Genomic DNA, 22,866 nt, shown 5'->3' on the forward strand with positions numbered 1-22,866 from the left:
CCGAGGACCAGTGCTGTTCAATAAGGCAGCACAGACCACACATGACTCCTGAGCACTGACTGATGCATGGCTGGTCTGAACTGAGATGTACTGCAAGCCAGCCTGGTTTCAAATACTCAGCACCAAAAAAAACACTTATGTAGACTATCTCAAAAGCTCTTCTATACTGATTATATTTTCACATAGAATTGTGGGTATATTGGGTGAAATATTAATTTCACCCATGTCCTTTTACTCTTTAAAACGTCAAAAGTCAAATCACTTGGTCATCTCTGACTCTTTGCAACCCCATGGACTATACAGTCCATGGAATTCTCCAGGCCAGAATACTGGAGTGGATAGCCTTTCCCTTCTCCAGGGGATCTTCCCAACCCAGGGAATGAACGCCCGTCTCCCGCATTGCGGGCAGATTCTTTACCAGCTGAGCCACCAGGGAAGCCCAAGAATACTGGAGAGGGTGACCTAGCCCTTCTCCAGCGGATCTTCCTGACCCAGGAATCAAACTGGGGTCTCCTGCATTGCAGGTGGATTCTTTACCAACTGAGCTATCAGGGAAGTCCCCATTAAAATGCGGTTACTAGAAAACTGAAGACTACACATGTGACCTCCATCACATTCCTACCAATGGGGCTCTCAGTGTATACCAAGCGAGGCTACTTACTGTGGGTATGCAGATCTTGCTTAAGGGGTTTCCGTCCAGGAGATATGACCCATTAAACGTCACATATTCATCATAATACTGAGGTGCCTGAGGGATCACACTACATAACAACTTGCGCTTTTCTTCAATCTTTTTTCTTATGTGCAAGTATTCAAAATAGGGATTTGCGCGCTCTGAGCTGTATGGCTGGATCTCATCGAGCTTCAGCGAGTCTACAATGGCAGCCAGGGACTGCTGGGTTTTCTCTTTTGCTTGCAGCAGAGAAGGACTCACTTGCACCGGCTGAGGCACCCGGGACACTTTCCTTTTCCTCGGGTGGTGAATCTGAGGGTCGTCCTCCTCAGTTAATCTTATTCTTCCTCGAGGGGACGCAGACTCACTGTCTTTGTCTGGCAACAGTGCACAGCTGGCCAGAAGCTGCTTGCTTTGACTGGCTCCTGTGTTTCCTTTGTTTCTGGTCATCCTTTGAGGGATCTGGTTTTCAGGTTTATCATCTTCAGCACTTTCCTCTAGTTCTACTTTAACTAAGTGTCCATATTTATGCATTTCTGGTGGAGCCGATGGCTGTGGATGGTTCTCCAGACTCGATAAAGTACTCTGTTGTGACTCCTCATCCTCGATGGAAAGCAAACACTTCTCACTTTCAGGACAATGTTTTGGATTATCTGGTTCACTCAGGTTTCCTTTTGGCACCCCTGCATTCATTTCACATAAATCAGAATCACACTTATCATTTAAATGAGTCAAAACCAAACTCTCCAGTTTGTTTTCTTTTTCATGTGAAGTATCCTGAGTATCAGAAGTGCTTTTTTCAGCCTCATGGCCACTGGAAGACTTAAACATTAGCTTGCTAAATGCATAATGAGGATTTGGCTGGGAAGACCCGTCACTTCCATTCAAGTCCTTTTCTGATGGCAATACTGGCAAAGTACTAGCTTTCTCAAAATTTGGTGCTGCTTCTTCAACAGTGCTTTCAGAGTACACTGGGACAAAGGCATCTGTCTTCTGAACGTTTGTTAGGACAAAAGTATTTTCCATATCTTTTGTAGGTTCAGTATCAGTATCCAAAACAGAACTGATCATTTGAATTGCATTTTTCTGCTGTAGAATACCTGGTTCTTGAGTGGTGACATAGGACAAAGAAGAATGTCTGGGAATAGATTCAGCATCTGAAAGTGATTGGCTATGAGAAGAGCAAGGTTGCTGGGAAGGAAGAAAGGACGCTGGATCCTGAGCACAAGTGTTTGCTGGCAATTCAGTCTGGTGCACGGACACAAAATCAATATTCTGTTCTCTCAATACTTTGTTTTCAGGATTACAAAAACCCTGAACAGAAGAATCTTGATCAGGTGCAGCAGAATTTGGGCAGCTAAAGTCTCCGGTGTTTAACGACTCCATCTCCCATGACTTACTCTGGATCACACCAACCTGATTAGAGGACTCTAAGTGCACAGGACTGCCCATCAGCACGCCCAAGGAAGCAGTGCCCTTGATGACATTTGTATCAGTAGAATTATATTTGCTGTTTATAGATCTAGTTGGAGAGGCTGCAAAACTGGAATGTATGTTAGACACGCTCAAAAGTTCTCTTTCAGGCACGTTGGAGGATATCTCAGATTTGGGAGAAGGACAAATCTCTCTTGGCACAGCTGAGCCATCTTGACTGATCTCTTCTGATATTGTTTGGAATTGCTTTGTATGCTCACAAATGACAGACGGCATGCTACATCTTCGGGCTTCTGCAGCTGATCTCCCTTCATTTGTAACTAGTTTAGCATCTTCGACAGAAGATGCCCGGAGATGGGAGGTCAGAAGCCTGCTAGCATACGATGCTTTAATCCGCTCTGATAGGTCAGTCAGGCTATCCAGCTCCCTGTCATGAAGGGCAGGAGATTTGGCAACTGGCAAAAACGGTGACTGGGAAAAGGACATTTGGGAATCCGAACCCTCTAACATAAAGTCTGAGTCATACTCAACTGGAGGCCTTGGGGTTGTCATTGTAGTAAGGCAGGAATCTTCTGAGCTAGCCACTGAAATCAAGGAGACAGACCTGGAGCTGAGACCTGGCTTTTCACTTTCCGATCTAGGAGACCTGTTCAAGCTATTATCTGAAACAAAGGATGACTTGCCTAAACTCATCATATTTTTGGTGTCCACAGATTGGGATCTATTACTTACAGCATCTTTACAGTGTTTCTCCTTAGTGTAAGTATCAGTCAACTCAGAACTCTTTGATCTAGTAAGTTCTTTATTTTTGGACTCAGCTAGTGCATGCTTTGTTTTTTCTTTATCTTTTACTTTAAGTTCTAAACAATTGCGATTTCTCAACCGTTCCTTTTCTTTTTGCTTAATCTTTTCCTTGTGTTTTCTGTGCCACTGCTCTATTTCCAGGTCTTTAAGGCTCAGCATCCGTTCAAAGCTGGTCTGCATTAAGTCGTCATTCACAAGCCTCTTTTCTTTGGGCCGAGTATCTTTTGATGCTGGTGATGACTTAGGTTTAGGCTTATCTGCTTCAGATTTTAGTTTGAGTGAACTACTCAGTTGAATTTTATCCTTATGTTTGTCTCGTTCTTTATATCTATCTATATCTTTATCTTTTTTATCTTTTTCTTTTCCATCAGGAGTTCTCAAAGGTTCATCTTTTGTTTTTTCTTTGAGAGAGAAAGTTTTTTCATGTTGTGCTTTATTACTGTCTGTTATACTTGACTTTCTCTCTTCCTGGAAGTGTTTGGAATTACTTATATTTACACTGTCTCTAGATTTGTCCTTTTTATCTACCTCCCTATCTTTTTCTTTATTTTTGCTTTTTTCTGATTTAGTATAGTCAATACTATCTGATGGCTTGTTTTTTTTTTCCATCAAGTGCTTCTCTTTGCTCTCTGCTGGATGTCTCTCCTTCTCAGGTTTTTCTTTGTCATGTTTCCTATCCATCTTTTCTCTACTTTTATCTCTGTCATCGTTTTTTTTAATGGTAGTAATGTTTTTTAGCTTCTCACCTTCTCTGTGGCATTTTTCTGTGTGATGTGAATATAGCTTGTCCTTTTCTTTTATTCTGTCGACACATTCACTAGGATCTAATCTGTCTTTCTCTGACTTATGCTCATGTTTTATCTTCTTCTCTTTTTCAGAATTTTTTCTGTCAGCCCTCTCAATGTCCTTATCTTTAGTTTGAAATCGTTTCTCAGATTTTTCCTTACTTTCTTTCATATGCTTTTCAATTTCTATTTCCTTTTCCACTGATTGTAACCCTATAGTCTCTTCAGTGGCACTTACACCTAAAGAGCTGATTTCTGTTTCTTTATCTATAAGTACATTCTCTCTCTCATCTTTTAAATCTTTTATTTTTTCCTCCCTAAAAGATTTCTCACTTTCCTTTTTAATCTTTTCCCGTTCTTCTTTAAAGTTTCTCTCTTTGGAGATATGCTTTTCCTTGGTTGATTTATCATCTCTTATGTTTTTCTCCAACTTTGACTTTTTTTCTAACGTTAGGGACTCATGTTCCATACTTAAAAATAGATCTTCGGTTTCATCACTTTTAAAAAAATTCTCTTTCCAAAACTCTCTATCAAATTCCACACTCCGTTGCAGCTCTTTAGTACCATCCCTACTTTTGTATTTTTCCTTTTCACCTTCAATTTCTTTTTTATGCTTTTCTTTTTCCCTTTCTTTATGTTTTAACTTATGTTTTTTTAATGTTTTACCCTCTTTATCCATTTTTTTCAGTGTGCAATCTGAATTTTCAAATGTTGGACTGTGATCATCATCTTTTATTTTGGCATTTGACTTTTCACCAAATTCTAAGTGGAAATCTTTATGATGTTTGTTTTTTTCCTTATGCTTACAAGATTTTACACTTGAACTTTCTGGCAAGAATTCAGATTCTATATTATCATACCGAACAAGATCAGGCTGTAATGACATTTCAGAACTTCCTGGTGATAAACAGGTTTTAGAATGTTCTTGTTTCAGTGGTGTTGACTGCTTTTCACTGAGTCCACAAGAATGTTTGGGAGATTTACCACTGGAAATATGAAATAAATGTAATGAAGTATCATCTTTCGGGCTAAAAGATTTCCTAAAATTCCCCTCATCTCTGGTCTTATCTGAACAATCTAGTGCAGTATTAACTGTCAAGTTTGTTACTCTGGTATTTTCTTTCCCCTCTTTTTCTTGCTTCAGCTCTTGGTTCTCTTTATTTTTGTTCTGGTTCTTTAATTTTCTTTTAACTTTGCCTTTCTGTTTGTGTTCATTTGAAACTCCATATTCCTTTTTGGCTTGAATATCAGAATTTGATGTTTCAGGGACAGAACATGGAGCAGAACACTTTTTGTTTTGAAGAATTTCTTCATCTGAACTTTCAGAACTTGAATACAAAACCCTAGATGGCTTTTGTTTTTTACTTTTAAATGATTTAGGATAGAAGGTTTTTTCCTGTTTTGCAAATAAACTACTCTTTTCTACTTCAGATTCATTCTCTTTTCGCAGTTCTTTCCTAAGAATATGCCTGTCATCAATCATTTTATTTATTTCCTCTTCATCATCATCTTTGAACTCATACTCATCAAGGGCAGATGGAAGAGGTGCTTTACTGGGAACTATCTGTTTACTTTCACAGATGAGAGAGTCTTTCTCTGTCTCAGAGTCAATATTTTCATCAACACTGGAAGGATTTACAGATTGAGCCTCTTCAGAATCTAGAATATGAAAAAGAAAATCTCCTGTTAGTCAAGAGATAACTGTCAGGAAAATAATACTGAGAGAAAAACACAGCATATACAGCAAATACTTCAATTCTGAAAAATTTTCATATTTATATGTAAATAATACAATGGAAAAATATGTAAGAGCTTTGCTACAGTTTTGTGGAAAAGCTTCAGAGACTCTGCTTCAGTATGATACCTCATGACACCTGTAAAGCACACAATACACTGGATATACTATATATATATATATAAAAACTAATATTAAAATGTATGAACAATATAATTAAAACTCCAAAAGGACTGGATTCAGGGAAACATTGGCTACTAATGTAAAAAATTAAAAAAAATCATTTTGTGGCCACGCTATGTGGCATGTGGGATTTTAGTTCCCCAACCAGGGATCAAACTGGTGCCCTGAGATGGAAGGATAGAGACTTAATCACTGAACCACCAGGGAAGTCCCCTATAAAATTTTATATATATGTACATTTTCATTTTTCCTGGAGAGAGATATTTAAGTAAAATTCTTTGATGCAGAAAAGATTAACAATCACTAACTTAAAAAGTTTAATAAAAATTAGTTTGTATGCTTCAGAATTTTTTTACTACTAAAAGCATAAATGATCAAATGATTCCCAAAAGGACAGAACTTGAATAAAGGTGAACGGTTGTACTATACAAGAAACATGATTGTCAGCTATACCACCTGTAAAAAAAAAAAAAAAAAAAAAAAAAAAACCAAACACAGAAAAAAAGAAATATATCCCCCAATTACAAAATCAAGATTGTAACAGACTGATATATAATTTGAAAAAAGCTACTTTATTCTTTAGTTCTTTTATAGGTTTTTTTCTTTCCTAGTTGGGCATCTTTTCTTAGCTGAAATGTATGTTGTATGCATGGAGCCTATAACTGAAAAGAAAACCCAGGCCTGTAAAATTAAAAGAAAACTGAAGACTCTAACCAAAAGAGGATAACATCAAACTTCACTTTTTTGGCTAAATATATAACAATATAAAGGTAATCAATTTATTTGAATACATCAAATTTCCCCTAAAAGTGATCTAGCTCTCAAATATTCTTTACATGGAAATTCAAATTGCAGACGCATTTTAGAGTGTCTGTAAGGTTCTGAGCACTGGACAAGAGCTCTGGAGAGATGTGGAGAAGATGTGGTAATATTCGAATACTATTAAGTGACATCTGTGTGACAGTTATATTGACATGTGGAATTTAAAAAAAAGAACATTTTTGGAATGACAATTGCTTGTAGGCGTAACTCCATTCCCAGTTCTTAATACTGCAATACAAAGCATCAAACTGTAGAACTTTATGATGCAAAAAAGGGAACAGCTGTTTTGGAAGTAGTAGTTGTTCTGCTCAATTAAATAAATACAAGAATATGTACTTATATGACAGGTGTTATTTTCCTTGTTGGCACCTTATTTATAATTTGTTCTTGAGGACTTTTCTCCCCTTGCAGTTTTTAAGGAGTTGATGTTTTATGGTTTGTATACAACTATTCTATTTATATTTTTCCCATTAGGTAAGTTTAACTGGAAACTGGGAATGATTTTTTTCCTTGTATATTCCTTAACACCTCAAGTCAACACTAGAATCAATCTTAAGTAAACATTTAGTATGCTTCTCTAGGCACAAAGTGCTCAGCGGGAGGTGTGATGTGATGAAAAGAACACAGCTCTGCAGAGTAACAGTGACTCAGCCTGATGATGGCTCAGATGGCTGTTGGCACCCGGTTTAAAGGGTGCAGGTACCCTTCTCCAGTCAGTACCTGGGAAAGGGGAGCACGCTTCTCACAGCAACAGCACCGAATGGGGTGGGAAGGATATTAGGAACTTCAGGCAGACTTCAGGGTGTGAAAACAACTAATGTAACAAAAGGCAGCTCAAACACACCATGCCCCATTTCACATACAGCTTTTTTTCATTCAATAGTTGCAGACATTTTCTTTTAAAGTTGCATTTATTACGGTTTTTAAGGGCTGCATGTTACACAGAGTTAATATGTAATCACGATATACCATAATGACAGTGTGGAGTTACCCCAGGAGGATGGCAGCCTGGCTCTGGTCACTGAGTTGCACCCGCCCACCAGGCTTGCTCCTCTGCATGCGGGCTCTCAGTATTGCCAATCAGGACCCTGCATAGCTCTCCTAAAGCTGGCCAGTCTGGGACCCCAGCGATGACTCTACTTCTCTGTGATGCCATTCTGCTGGCAGACCAGGTTCTAATCTCTTTTCTTCCCTAAGGAGTCTTAAACCTTTTTGATTTACTTTACCCAGGACTATGGATAAAGCTGGTCTTGGAATTCTGGCGCAGTAGTAAAAACAAACATGTTTGCTCCACCTCTTTTAGGATACTGAGAAATTCACCTAAGAATCCGAATCCTCAAGCCCCTGTACTGAAAATGGCCATGGTCATTGTGATACGACACCGTTTTCAATTTGTTTCCAACTTTTTCGTCTTTACTATCTATTTAGTTACAAGATTTGAATTTGTATTTAAAACAGTTTACTGAATTATTTCTGATAAAAAAGCTCCTTAAAAATATATTATGTTTATCATCTCAACAATTTTCTTTGGGAAATTAGGGAGACAAGTGAGAAATAAGCAATCATTAAAGCATTAAATTTTTCATTAAAGCATTTTGTTATCTGTGAAAAAGTGCTAAATAACAAAACTTAATTGATTAAAAATGCAATACATTTGAAAGTTGCTCTTGTACATCTCAAGGCCTTATTTGGAAAATAGTTTTCCTGAAACTGAAATCATGGAGATGCAATAAGCAAAATCCAGATTTTGAGAAAAATTACCAGGCAAATGATTTTTTTAACAACAAAAAATTACAAGAACAAAAGAACGGAAGGGGATATTTACATGACACAGTGAATTCTCAAAATCTAATTCACACACTATGTGTACTATAATCTACTCCTTTCTTGATAAATTCTTCACAAATATCTCTGACACCTTGTTCTAAAATATGACAATTGCTTGTTGCTGTCACTTGGGAATTTTTCATCAAAATCTGAATGTCTGTATTTTCCTCTTAGACTTTTTTAACCTTGCACTTTAGTTGCAAATGAAATTCTAGGTTCAAAACAGTTTTCATACAACGTTGAGCCTGAAGCTGCACCCATCTTCTCACAACAGCTTTTAAGAACAAGAAATCAGTCACTCTGACTCTGATTCTGTGCCTCTGATTCTGGAAGTTTGTAAATTTTAAACAATCTTTATCCTTGAAGTCGTGATGTAACTTGATGTGGGGTTTTCCCTTTCCATGCTTGTTTTTGCTTTGTACATTCCCTTTTGATCTATAAATATCTTTCTTCAGTTAAGAGACATCTTCTTCAACTAAAAAAATTATTTTCTTCCCAACAATTATTATTCTTTGTAAAAATAATATTGGATATGCTGGGTACGGTTTTTTTTTTAAACCATTTTTCTCATATTCCCAATGCATTTTTCAATGTTTTATGTGTCGCCCTTCTCTTAGATCTTAAATTAGATCTTCAGCGATGTCCAGTTTATTCTTTAACTCTATATGGAATGCTTACTTTCAGTAATGAAAAACATTTTGAATTTCAAGGACTTTCCTGGCCAACTTTTTCAAGGTGGCCTTCTGTTAAGGTTATTGGATCGACAGCCCCCACCATCATCCCAGCGACTCCAAGTGCACTGAGAACTTACCCTTCTGCTTCCTACGTAATTTTCATTCTCCAGATCAACTGCTGTGCTTGTTCATTTTGGCCCTTCTTGTTTGTCTTTCAGTTGATTTTCCTCAACTCTCTGGATTTCTTTTCATACTGATAAAGGGAAAAACTGGTTTCTGCAGCAGTTTAATGGAGGACCTCTACAGCAGGCATCCCCTGCATGTGTGCTCCTTGGTCCCTCTAACCGCAGTCTGTTGCTGAGAACGCGCCTGCAACAAGCTGGCTCTGTACTTCAGAGCCCCCGGGGCTCCACTGGGAGGGATATTTGAGTTGTTGCTTTGCTCTGCAATACTCTCCTAACCACAACCAGTATACTGAACCTGATTATGTAAGTATAACTTACATTCTAATTCTAGTCAAGGAAGTAACATTAGGAAAAAAACACCTGCATTTTAGGAAACCTATCTTTATGGCTTCCATATCCGTAAATTGATTGTAAAATGCAGTCTAGAGACAGGAAAATAAAATATAGGGTAATTTTATACAGCTTATTCTAAATCTCCATTTCTAAAACTCAATTTAAAATAAAATAAAATAAACCTCAATTTTCCTAAGTAAAGGTTAGTTATTTTAATTTTACTGTATAGGAAAAAAGTAGTCATGTTTAGTACATTTATTTGGAAGTAAGTATGCTATATGGGAATATATTTTCACTGTATTTCTACAGTAACAGGTACAGGTAAAGGAGTTACAGCAAAGAGTTTAGGGGTGAGCTGGGGAGAGAAGAGAGTATAATCAATAGGTGAAAACACTATGTCTAAAAGCGAAATTGACATAAAAAGTAAAACCAAGTACCACACCACTCTGTACACTCCCTTAGTTATACATGGCCTTTCTACCAACATATCAGTCACAAAAAAAATGAAGTCTATAAAGTATAAATTAATCAAGATTGTCCCCCTCTGAAAATATGACTGGTATCACTACAAAAAATTTGATGTCACTAAAGGAAACTGACAAAAATCACCCAGTCTCGGCTATTCCATCAATACGTGTGTGTATATATATATATTTATGCATATATATATTTTTATATATATTACATGGAGGTCCTTTAAACCATGAGTAGGTAAAACAGGATGATATAGCTAAGGCTAAACTCATTTATTTGTATACATACAATATTTTAAGTCAAAGGTCTTTTTTAAGAGTTCTGCCCAAATGTACCCTTCAAAGAGTTTTAGTCTTAAATATTCAGCAATATCTCAAGGACTAAAATAATGTGACAGACTCACTTTAAGTTGCTAGGCACTGGTAGAAATGCAGTTTATAAGACAAACCATCAAGCTAATATATTTTTAACAAAAAATCGATTCATTCTGAATTTGCAATAAGCCATTTTATATATGTTGGGCAAATACACTTAAAATTTCTTGATTATATTTAGATAAACTTCAAAGAGAGATATTGAGATTATTATTTTATGTAACATAAAAATTTAAAGACATATTCATTTGCAGACATCCAAACAACATACCAGCTGCAGTCACAATTTCCCATTTATTTTTTTGATATATAAGTAAAAAATATAGAACTATTCAATTTTTATAGACACTACTAAAGAACAAATGCTTATAATAAATGGTAATTTAGGTATAATAATTTCTTTCCCTTTTTCTCCACTTAACAAAATTTGACAAATAAAATTTTAAGAAGACACTCAATCTTGAATTTAAAACTCTTAAGCTTTAGAGTTAGGTTGATACAATGAATCTACATAAAACACATGATAAAACCTGTATTGATTTTAAAGTATTGGCTTTCAAATAAGAGAACTATAGAGGTTTTGATTGTTTAAGATTCAGGTAGAAGTAGTTGGTGATATTTAGAGAAATGTGTGAAGAATTAAAACCAGAACTCTGTGTATAAAGTGTACCATATGTATCACAAAACAGAGGAGAAAAAGCAGAGTATGCAAAACATGGTGACGGAATTTCTTTTAACTGATCACTAAAGAATATATATTGCCTATTATGCTGTATGCTCAGCCCTCTGCACATCACATGCCTTTTCATTTTTTGTAAGCACCTATACCACAGTGATGGATGAAGAATGAAAGTTGCTGAACACCAAGTACAGTGCTTACTCTATGTGACCTCTACCTGTAGTCTTTATGCTTCCAAGGTTTAAAAGAAGCTTGTTTTAAAACTTCCTCAGGTGTGTCTTCTTCCTACTTACAGTTAAATTGTTAACATCACATAATCCATTTAATAAAAATTTCTGGTCTATTTTGACTTATGTAATTGTTTTTTGTATCTCTTGATTTATTAACTGTTATAATTCCATATCTGCATGAATGGTCATATTTTCATAGTTCCTGAAATATAAAACTGAGGATATGAGTTTAACAAATGTGACAATATATTTAGAATAGTTACAATCTTTTAACATTAAGAAAATAAAGCTTTGAATTACTGGTCATTTTGTGTATTTTATAACACAGAAATGCACTCAGCAAACACCAGAGGGAAACAACGTATCACTGTCTTTTTGGAAGTTTCTTAATCTGTCTCATGGTAGACTCTAAACACAGACTGCCTACTTATGATGGAGTATTTCCTTGCTTAATCTGAAGCATGCAAGTGAGCAAAGTTTATAGCAGTGGCGTAATAAACATGGCTGGATTACTGGCAGTCAAAGCAATGTAAGGAAAGGGTGAACAATTATTTTTAACAATGCCTGGCATTTTCAACTTTACCCGCTGGGCACTTTGTTTACATAATAAAACAGGGTCTGCAAACCTGCAGCAGAATCTTTGGCAATTAATGAGTGTCAGAAAGCATGGGGAGGGGTGCAGTGAAACACCGAGTCACCCACTTCTCCGTTACCGTAATTCTGGTTCAGGAGCGTGGTCTGGTTCTCTGAATATGACTCAGCTTTCAGCAGGTTAGCAAGAAGTAAATATCTGTAGCAAATCCTATTATCAGATAGAATTTCTGTCAGGAAGGTAATATGGAATAAGACTGTGGAAAAAGGGCAGAGATTAGGGGGAAAAAAACCACAGAATTATGCAGATTTAAGTGTCGTATACTTGTATGCAAATCAGTTGTACTGACCAGGACATGAATTCCTCCAACAATATCATAAATATCTGATGTGCATGACATAAAATGACTACTCAAGGAGGTTCACAAACTTGGGCCACCCTGCACATTGTTTATTACTAATCTGTGATGAAATGATGAAGTAACAGGCTTGTCTCAGAGGAAATCAGCGACGTCACAAGCACACTCTTGAGCTCACCGGACAGACATCTCTTGTCAGAGCATCCTCCTCTCTGATGAAAGAAGCCGTGCACTGGCGTATGTTCTGGCATAAGCTCTGTGCCCTGAGGACCTGACACTCTGCAGAACAGTGCCTCTGAGCAGCACTGTCACAAAGCACAACACCTAATGGCATAAGCCAAACTCTAAAATGCTTCCTACAGAATGCCTTTTTATCTACTCCAAATTTAAGTTCTGAAATCCACAGCCAGTTATACTCTCTAACTTTGCAACACTTAAAGTGTATCTGTCACATGGATGACGTAACATACAAAATGGGTAACAATGCTGTCAGGCTTTACATGTACAAATGTCTATGGGCAGTCAAATTAATACTCGATTAAATATTAATACATTCTGAATTTAGATTAGATGATGTTTAGTCTGCCAAGGACCTCATGTAAATTAAACAATAAATTTGGGTATTTTCATCAGTCTTTTTCAGCAACTTCAAAATCTTTGTATGATACTTACGGATGATTTTTACTGATGATTTTTAAATCATTCCTTGAGGGATTTTGATCAAGCAATAATTCAGGCACATTCACCATGTGGAAAATAAGTATGCTGAAAAATCAATACATAGCTGATGAACACATGAAACAGTATCAGTGAAAATCAAAAACGGTTCTAAAAGATGTGCTTTACTCTAATGAAACATGTAAGTTCAAATAAAATACCTAACTTCTTCCATGGGAAAAATTTATTGCAGCACTTCTTTCTCACAGAAAGATTTTTAACCAAAGCTGCTTTTCACTGCTATTGTTTTCTGAAGAGACCAGGATTACAAAGTCCATAGGCATAATAAATGGGAGAATTAACATATCATATAAAATGTTTCTCTTCTTCAAATCTTATTTTCTTACTTTCCTATGGAAGCTATGTAATTCAGTTATTATAATCCTTATTTCATACAGCACAAAGATGTTCAACTGACTTTCAGTTTGCACCTGCACCTGGCAGATGGATTTACAAATACTTTGAAATTAAAGAAGTGACAGGGGTTAGGAGATAATCATGTTAGTATCTCCATTTCCTTCACCAGCTATGTCCTCCGAGCTCACAGATGGCCCCTCCGTGCTGAAGCACCAGAGGAGACCTTGCTGTTGCCGGACCAGGTGTTCCCAGACTCACCCAGTCTCCTTAATGGACAAACTCCGGCTACAGGTTCAGCGACTCTGGATTTGTGGGTAATGGAAACTTCTGGCATAATCCCTAAGGCCCAATTACCCCTTCCTCCAATTAAACAAATATTTGTTAATGTTAATGTCTGTACCAAACACTTCAGTCTACATTTATTGGAGGGTGAAGGAGAGAAAATATACACAAAAAGGAATGTTGCCACCTTTATAATTCCTCCTATAGTTTTAGCTCCCATCATTACAATTCCCGCTACTAAACACTGCTGTCAACCCTTTAAAAAACATGTTTGTCTCTCTCTATTCCTCCCTCCCCCATGTCTCTTCTCCTTATAATCAGCCCCCCTTTTGGATGGGTGATAGTCAAGCAGAAGCCTTGACCCTTTCCTTAGTGGAATACGAAAACAATCACTATTGCCGGCTCCTTTCAGAACTACTGAAAACATACCAGGCGTTTCCCCTAACATAACAATTCTTGAGAATTTCTTAGTATTTAAAAAACCCAATATCCTGAACCTTTTATGTGCTATTCACCTTAAATGAGTTTTATAAAAATTCCCCTGGAGAAGTACCTATTAAGTACACACTTAAAATCTTAGTCTTGTCCATTTTTTAAAGCCTGATATGGTGTTTTAAGTTATTTTTATTTTTTTTCTACAGGTCCTCCCTCTTTTTGTACAATCCAGCTGGGAGAAGACGCTGGGTGCAGCTCAGCACACTCCTCTGTCTGGGCCCCTCCTGCCAACGGCAGCAGGATCCGACCTAGAGGACTGAGGAGGGGAGCAGAGTGTTCCTTCAGCAGGAGGGCAGGCAAGGGTTTCATCCTCTTTCTAATTTAATGTTGGCAACTACTGATCCTCGATGCTCCCAGACATCAACTAACAGGGGGCTGCAAAGTGGTCAGTCTCTCTTGTCATTCTTTTAGCTGTATTAATCTTATAAGAAAACATTTCTTCTCATCATAATGAGGTTACCCAGTGGTAAGAGTTCATACAGGAATATGGAAGCAAAATAAATGATTGACTTTTCCCCCTTTTTTGCCTATTTTTTAAGATAACAAACTGGTTCTTTGGTGACCATGAATTAATTTAAAAATTCACCATGAAAAATTCATGAATTTAAACATGTTTGATGGGTTTCAAATCTTTGCAATTAACACCCTTATTGAAGCTCAAACTTTCCAATTTTTGGCTAGAGGGGAACAGTTCCAAGCTGTCTAAGGCCTTCTGACAAAACCTGAAATCTGAAATAAGGAGATGTTCTATATTTCCTGCCCTAGACTTAGTTTAGCATCATCCATTGTTTTCCAACAAAGTTTGGCTTTCTTTTAGGAGAAAATATTTCCCAATTATAATCTGGGTACCAGGAATGACTACTGCTACTGTCTTTGTCAGCTTTAGATCTTTTCAACAGATCTAAATTTGTATTTTAGTTTTAATTTGGAAATAATTTCAACTCACAAAAAGTTAGAAAATAAAAAATAATAAATACTATAAATCCTTTACCTAGGTTTTCCTATTGTTAACTTTACTCTTCTTGCATTATACTTTCTTTCTATATATAACATACGTGTATAAATACATTTTCTTCCTTAACTATATGAGGGTAAATTACATATATAATGGCTCTTTACCCTGTATACTTCAGAGGGCATTTTTGCAAGACATAAAGATATTATTTGTTACAGCATAATTGCCAACTTCGTGAATTTACACTGAAACAACACTAATCTACTGTCCATATTCCTTGCTAAATGATCTAATAATATCTTTTATAACTATTTCCCCCCTCCACGACAGAAACCAGTCCTGGAGCAGGTATGTTTTTTACTTATCGGTTTTTAAAAAAACTCTGAGTATGCCAAAAGTTTTCTGAAATACTCTTCTTGGATCTTCCCTTTTTTAAAACTGTGATTGTAAAATTGTGCCGCAATTTTACAACAATGACCAGAATTCAACCACCTAAACACAAAAATAAAAATGCAAAGGTGACTCATCAATGCCAGGGAAGGGTCTGGTGAGTAGTGCTCTAACTGATAAAAGGATTAAAAGAATTCAGACGAGGTACAGCTAATAGTGGCAGTGTGCAGCAGTGCTGGTAACTATTAACGGGGAGAGAGTCTGCAGCAGGCTTGAATCTGACATCAGCAATTTGTGGGGAAAAGAAATCACAGAAATAGGGCAAGAGCATCAGGACCCCATTTACACGGAGGATGTGGAGACAGGACCTCAACTGAGGTTACCGAACTCACCATTCTGAACAGCTAGAGTGCTAGGTGTTACAAAGCAGAAGTATGACATTCTACTAAAATATCATGTAAACAGGTGAACAGAGACCATGTGGAACAAACCTGTGTAACTCTCATCATCATCAGACAAAGGCACCTCTCTTTTCAGCAACAACTCCAGCTCCTCTGTTTCTGCCACATCTACTGGACGCTCCCCATGTTTATTAGCTTGAAAAGGGTTTCCACCATGACGAAGCAGCAGTTTCACAATCTGCAACATTGAACAGTAGGAAGACTCAGTCCTTTTGTTGACTGCATTATTTCAACCACTCTCCCGATTATACGCACAGTCTCCTCCTGCTCCGTCTACTCCGCCTCCTTCCCCAGGATCTATTCTAAATCATAATTACTCTCAAGTTCCATTTTCACTGCCATCCCCCTTCTGACTGCATCTACTACCAAGAAAAGTTGCTCCTTAAGATTGAGGTTGGGCTATCTTAGCACTGAATCTCATGATTTTTCTTCCTGTTTCATCAAACATTTGACAAATATTTACTGAGTACCTTTAACAAGGACTACATCAAGTTCTCCAGATAAATCAATGAACAAGAGTAACAAGCTCCCTGGCCTCTTGCAATGTACAGGCTACAGGAAATCTCAAAAGAAGTATTTCCCCTGTTTAAGGCAACTAGCCCTACACCAAGGCTCTTTAATAATCTTCTTTTCTCCATCTCCCTGGGATGTAAACTATCACTAACTGATATGAGATTACTTAAAATTAATGAAGCTTAAAATGCAATGTCTCTGATTTTCATGATCCCCTTACATGGCCCTGTATCTTTTTATTCATTTCTTAAAGAACCTCGTCCCCACAAATTACGTAAGCTTTGGGCTCCACAAACCAAGATGTGCCTGGCTAGTCATTTCATTTTTTTGGTTTCTTTCTTTCTTCCTATTCCACTTCTTTTCTATATTAAAACCTCTTTTTTGATTGACTTATTTCTAGAAACCAATCTTTCTAGTTCATTTCTCTTTTGCCTTAAAACAATAATGGGAATAAAGAAACAGACTTAAAGAAAAAGAAACTGTTTAAGCCTATACTCTTCTCCTCCACCTAAACCTCTCTTCTTTCCTTAACAGTCAAGCTCCTGGACAGTGTTTACCCTTGCAGCCTTAGACTACTTCTTTCTTACTGGCCCTTCACCCTTCCACCTACAATTATGTTGCCATCAGTCCAGTGAAATGAGTCTTCTAGTATCTGTGAATATCTAAGCCACAGGTGATTTCCCCAGGGCTCTGTCCTTGATTCACGCTCTGTTCTACATCATCTCCCTGGAGGGCTCACCACCCACTCTGAATGAGATGACAATTATGCAATCCATCCATCCATTTTCATTCTCATGCTCATTCTTTCTTAGCCCTCTTCTTCAGCTTCAGAACCAAATATCCAAGTGTTCTTTCGATATATGTTAATACAAACATTGAAACCAATTGGTCCCAGAGTTCATTAAACTTGCACCCTTATCCTTTATCTTTTCTATTCTTAGTGACTAGCACCAAAATATACCCAGTCACTGAAGCCAGAACAATGGGAGCCATCACTGATTTTTGTTTTTCATTCATTGTTGCTGTTTAGTCACTAATTTGTGTCCTTCACTTTTGTGATCCCATAGACTGTAGCCCACCAGGTTCCTCTGTCCACAGGATTATTCAGGCAAGAATCCTGGAGTGGGTTGCTAGTCCCTTCTCCAGGGGATCTTTCTGACCAAGGGATCGAACCTGCATCTCCTGCATTGGTAGGAGGATTCTTTACCACTAGCGCCACCAGCGAAGTCCTTTTCACTCATATTCCTCATCAGACAGGTGGGAAGTATTATTAATTCTGCTTCCATGACATCTCTTGCTTTGAGCTTTTATTTCCAGTGACATGAGTGTGTTCTGTCATAGGTAAATCTGTACTATAATTTATTAACACATTTCTGCCCTTATCCTAGACCATAAACTTTATGTGAAATCTTTGTTCGTTTTTGTATTCTCAATACACAACTATGATGTTTTCTGGTATAGCACATCTTTTTCAAAAAAACAACATTAAACAAGATGCTACAAATCAGGAATTTCTAACAAATGAAAGTATTTAAGAGTAACAATGATTCACAGTGAAATAAAAATGAAAAATTGTTTCTAGGCTATGGAAGAATAAAGCATCAAAACAGAACATTTGAAATGTAAGAACACAAAAAGAAAACAAATAACTCATGATCAATTGCTGCTGCTGCTGCTAAGTCGCTTCAGTCGTGTCCGACTCTGTGCGACCCCAGAGACGGCAGCCCACCAGGCTCCCCCGTCCCTGGGATTCTCCAGGCAAGAACACTGAAGTGGGTTGCCACTTCCTTCTCCATGATCAACTGTTAATGTTCAATTTTCCTATTTATTAATTTTCATCAAATTGCATTTTTTAGTAAGATCAAATAGCTTTTCAAGGGTGCTAGTGAAAAACAATTGTCCCTGATATTTATCTTCGAATGCTTAAATATCACACCTAGCACGCTGCTTCCGTATTTTTCAGTTTTAGGTGTTGTCTACTGTCTTACAATGGAAGACAGGGACTCAGCTCTCGTTTACCAACTGCACCCCTGTACTCCTATACATAACCATTCCCCCTCCTCCTAACTTTCCAAAACAGTCATATTATTTTGTGTGTGTGTATTATGACTAATATAAATATTGAACCAAGTAGCATACCATGACTAAATTTTCATTCTTACACAAGTCATTTTATCCCAGAGTTAACTATCTTCATTCTTCATTTGCTCAGTGTTCTACATACTTATCTTTAACTCATCCCCCATTCAGCTACAAGCACAGATCCCTTCAGTTTCACACACAACCACTATTTCTGTTAAAGTCCTTCTCCAAGCTTTCTCACTTATTTTAAAATGGACTGGCTGCTGTCTAAATTTGCTTCTCATCTGTCATCTTCCTTCATCCTATCATCCTAGAAACACCCTTTCCTCAGTTTTGTGTTGAATTCTTTAGATCGTATCTTCTTTGTTGGTTTATGCCCTCATTTTGTTGAAACACTACCTCCAGGAGATTCTTGAGAAATGGTTAAATAATTTGAGAGTTTTTTTGTACATGTCAGAAAATACCTTTACTCTATCCTCACTTGAGTAATACTTACTTTGGACATAGAATAGTTTTCCCTCCAATTTCAAAGGCATGAGCATCACCTTTTAGCTTCTAGTGCTGTTACTGAAAAGTCTGACACCATTCTGATTTTTTACTTTACATGGAACTTGCTTTTTCTCTCTGTAAGCTGGAAGACGTCCTTTGCCCCTATGGTTCTGAAATCCCAGGATAATGAATTTTGATCTCGGTCTTTTTAACATTCATGCTGAGCATTCAATTACCCTTTCAATCTGAAGACACCTGTTCTTTCAGTTCTGAGAAAATTCCTGCTTTTATATCTGATAAAGTCCTGTGTTTTCACTGTTCTGTCTTCTAAGAACCCTTTAAGACACTGGATCTCCTGAATTAATCTTTTTTCTCATTTCCCCTCCTCCATCTTTGTCTGTTTCCTGGTTTCTGGGAGGTTTTCTCAACTTTATCTTTAACCTTCAATACTGTATTTTTCATCCTGTTATGATTTTATTAACTTCTAAGAGCTTTTTAAAATTTTTTTGTAATTTGCTAATTTTCCTTATTTAGCAAGCCTTCAGTTTTTGTTTCATGGCTACAAGAAACTCTTCTCTTTGGGGAAGGTAATGAGATTTTTTTTTTTTTTTGAAGTTTCTCTTGGTCTATGTCCTCCAAGTTCCTACTTTTCTATTTGCCTGTTCTGGTCTTTACCGTCCATATCAGAGTCCTTTCTCAAAGGTCAGGTGATCAGTGGCTAAGAAACTAAAAGGCTTACTCTAAGTTTTCTAGGCCTAGGTAGGACTTGCTGATAGATGGACTTTGTGCTAATGTGATATGACTGGGCCACTTCATCAGAGCCCCTCTTGGCTAGCTCACTTTTCTATGGGGAAATCTCTCAATTCATGCCTTACTGTCATCATTCTGCCTGACTGAGGTCTTAACGTTAATAAGCTGACATTTAATCCTTACTTCCAACTATTCTTGTGGTATGTCAGTCCAGACAGTACAGTTTATACTTGTTAGAAAATAAACCTTCAATCAAATCTGCCGGGAGATGTGTAGTCATCTGGCTGTGAACAGTTAAGAAGGGCTATGAGGGTCAAAAACAGTTTGATTCAATCCTCTTGTTTTCTTATTCAACAGGCATTTCCAGGTGAACCCAGCCATCAATTGCTGAGCTTTAGTTTTTCTGGGATTTTGTGCTGAAATGGCTTTGGCTTCAATTTTTTTGGATTTTTTTTTAAATCAGGAGGAGCTGGTAAATTTGGTCTGTAGGCCCAATCTGGCCTGCTGATTAAGAATAATTATATTCTTATAAAATACTTTAAAAAATTGATAAAGGAATATAGAGGAAGACACAGGAAAAAGAGCAAGAGGAAGAAGGGAGGAGGTATTTACTATCTGGCTCTCTACAGAAAGATTGCCAAACCCTGTTTTATGTAGTCACCACTCAGTCCTCAAATTTCTATCTCCTTAAATACTGGTTTCCTGTTTTGTCTGTTCTTTGTCCTTGTGGGTCCATGTTCTTTAAAATCTCACCTTACTATCATTTGAGAGGTTTGAGAAGGTAACTGAAGGCAAAAACCTTTAGTTATTATAAATATTGGTATAGTGAACATCTTCACAAATTGAAATATTTCCCCAGCACATTTCTAGCCTTATTTCCTTAGGCTAGAGTCCTAGTTTGAGAAAACAGAAGATCTTGATATTGCTGAATGCTTTCTATACCTATTAGGAAATAATTTTTAAAATATTTATTCCTATGATGGGAAAATTAGTTCATCAAGCACACTACAAAAACCCTAATCTAAATAATCAATACTTTACAGATCATCCTCACATGCAAAAAATTACTTATTCTAAAAAGAATTTAAAGTAACAAAGTTGCTTAAAATAGCAGGCAGCATATTAGAAGTAGGTAAAAATGTTGAGACAAGAAGAAAATAATGGTAGGTAGTATCTAAAACAGAACCAGGAATAGGGCTATTATAACATATATTATGAAGTACTATACACTTGAAAAAGGTAGGCCAAAGATTAGATTCTTACCCATCACTTCATGGGAAATAGATGGGGAAACAGTGGCAGACTTTATTTTTGGGGGCTCCAAAATCACTGCAGATGGTGACTGCAGCCATGAAATTAAAAGACGCTTACTCTTTGGAAGGAAAGTTATGACCAACCTAGATAGCATATTCAAAAGCAGAGACATTACTTTGCCAACAAAGGTTCGTCTAGTCAAGGCTATGGTTTTTCCTGTGGTCATGTATGGATGTGAGAGTTGGACCGTGAAGAAGGCTGAGCGCCAAAGAATTGATGCTTTTGAACTGTGGTGCTGGAAAAGACTCTTGAGAGTCCCTTGGACTGCAAGGAGATCCAACCAGTCCATTCTGAAGGAGATCAGCCCTGGGATTTCTTTGGAAGGAATGATGCTAAAGCTGAAACTCCAGTACTTTGGCCACCTCATGCAAAGAGTTGACTCATTGGAAAAGATCTGATGCTGGGAGGGATTGGGGGCAAGAGGAGAAGGGGACGACAGAGGATGAGATGGCTGGACGGCATCACTGACTCGATGGATGTGAGTCTGAGTGAACTTGGGGAGTTGGTGATGGATAGGGAAGCCTGGTGTGCTGCAATTCATGGGGTCGCAAAGAGTCGGACACGACTGAGCGACTGAACTGAAGCTATGTTAAGAAAAGTAATCTTCTCTTAATCTAAATAATTTAGGACAGAACTGCTATCTTTCTGTTTTTTTTTTCACCTTAGAAATGTCTTATGGATGGTTGTAGTCATCATGAGTATCACTGGAAGAAATCTAATTCTTTGCTGGAGAATCATATGGTACAGATAAACACAAATGAGCTTTTGGTGGCTCTCATTTCCCTCCTCCTCTTTGGGGACAAGTAAAGAATAAGGAGAAAATAGCCCTCAACAGCTCTGAATTATGACTCCTACTATCCTAGGCATGTTGGTAGGAGGAAAAGCAAAGGTCTCTTGAAAACAGCATGCCAGTCTCCCTCTGGAAGGAGACTGGAAATAGTGTTTGAATCCTTGTAAGTACATCAGCTCAAAGGTCAGCTTCTGGAAATATTTTGCAGCAATGTGCATATTTAGAAACTTGTATTCATAGAAACATGTCTTACTCATAAGGCATAATTCTTTTTTTTTTTTTTTTAGGCATAATTCTTTAACATTACATTTAGCAATCAAGAGATCTTTTTATGCAACATTTGAAGAAAAACTATTCATGTTTGAAAAACTATCAATAATCCTTTTTTTAAAAAAGGGAATACAGTATTTAACACAGCACACCCAGAATATAAATTATATATGTATGAGACTCAATATTCAATGCAGAAAACAGACAAGCACACAAGTGAAAAATAATATAGTTAAGTGCTATCCCATAGGTATGTATGAGACTGGAACAACAGTAAGGATCAGTTTAGGAAAAATAACATTATTATTTTTCTTCAAAATTTGAACTTGAGAATTATGAAAAAGTCTTTTAGAAAGATTTAAATGAGAAAATGGCACTTTTAGTTTCTGAATTTTAGTTTCTAAAATATTTGAGTGTATTTGAAAAATAGCAATAGTAGCCTTTTAATTTCTGACCTCTGAAATTTCTGTAACATTTTAGATTTCAAGGTAGGTTTATATGCTCAGTGTCTTTTTTTCCTTCAAAATATCCCCTTTAAATAGATATTATTTATTATGGATGAGAAAAAGGAAGTTGAGAGGAAAAAAGTAACTTGAGACCACACATTTGGCAAACCGGCCAGACCAGAACTGAATTTGTATCTATCTTCACAAATTTCATTTTTTTCTCAACTAAAGCGGCTTTTAAAAGGCAGGCAGCATGACCCTGACATTTTTATTGTGTCAAAAAAGAAAATAAGGCTGAGAATGTTTGCTGCTAATGAAAAAACTAAGGGGGATTTTTCTAGCAGAAAGGTATGAGATGACACCAAAATTTGAGCTAGGGTGTTAGAAAGCATG

At 37.0% G+C, this 22,866-nt stretch overlaps 1 protein-coding gene across 7 annotated transcripts in view; it reads right to left on the minus strand.

The window, feature by feature from the left end:
* The window catches only part of ANKRD12 (ankyrin repeat domain 12), a 101,270-nt gene that overhangs the window by 12,491 nt on the left and 65,913 nt on the right, over positions 1-22,866 (minus strand). For 6 of the 7 annotated variants that reach the window (XM_044934644.2, XM_044934645.2, XM_025273622.3 and 3 more), the window contains 2 exons: positions 15,850-15,997; positions 662-5,355 (listed from right to left, as the gene is read on the minus strand). In XM_044934644.2, the coding sequence (XP_044790579.2) occupies positions 662-5,355; positions 15,850-15,997 (4,842 nt within the window). Of the gene's footprint in view, positions 1-661; positions 5,356-9,074; positions 12,817-15,849; positions 15,998-22,866 lie in introns of those variants that run through there. The other variant, XM_044934648.2, reaches the window with a different exon arrangement.

The sequence above is a fragment of the Bubalus bubalis genome, chromosome 22, assembly GCF_019923935.1.
Source record: "Bubalus bubalis isolate 160015118507 breed Murrah chromosome 22, NDDB_SH_1, whole genome shotgun sequence".
Taxonomy (NCBI): domain Eukaryota; kingdom Metazoa; phylum Chordata; class Mammalia; order Artiodactyla; family Bovidae; genus Bubalus; species Bubalus bubalis.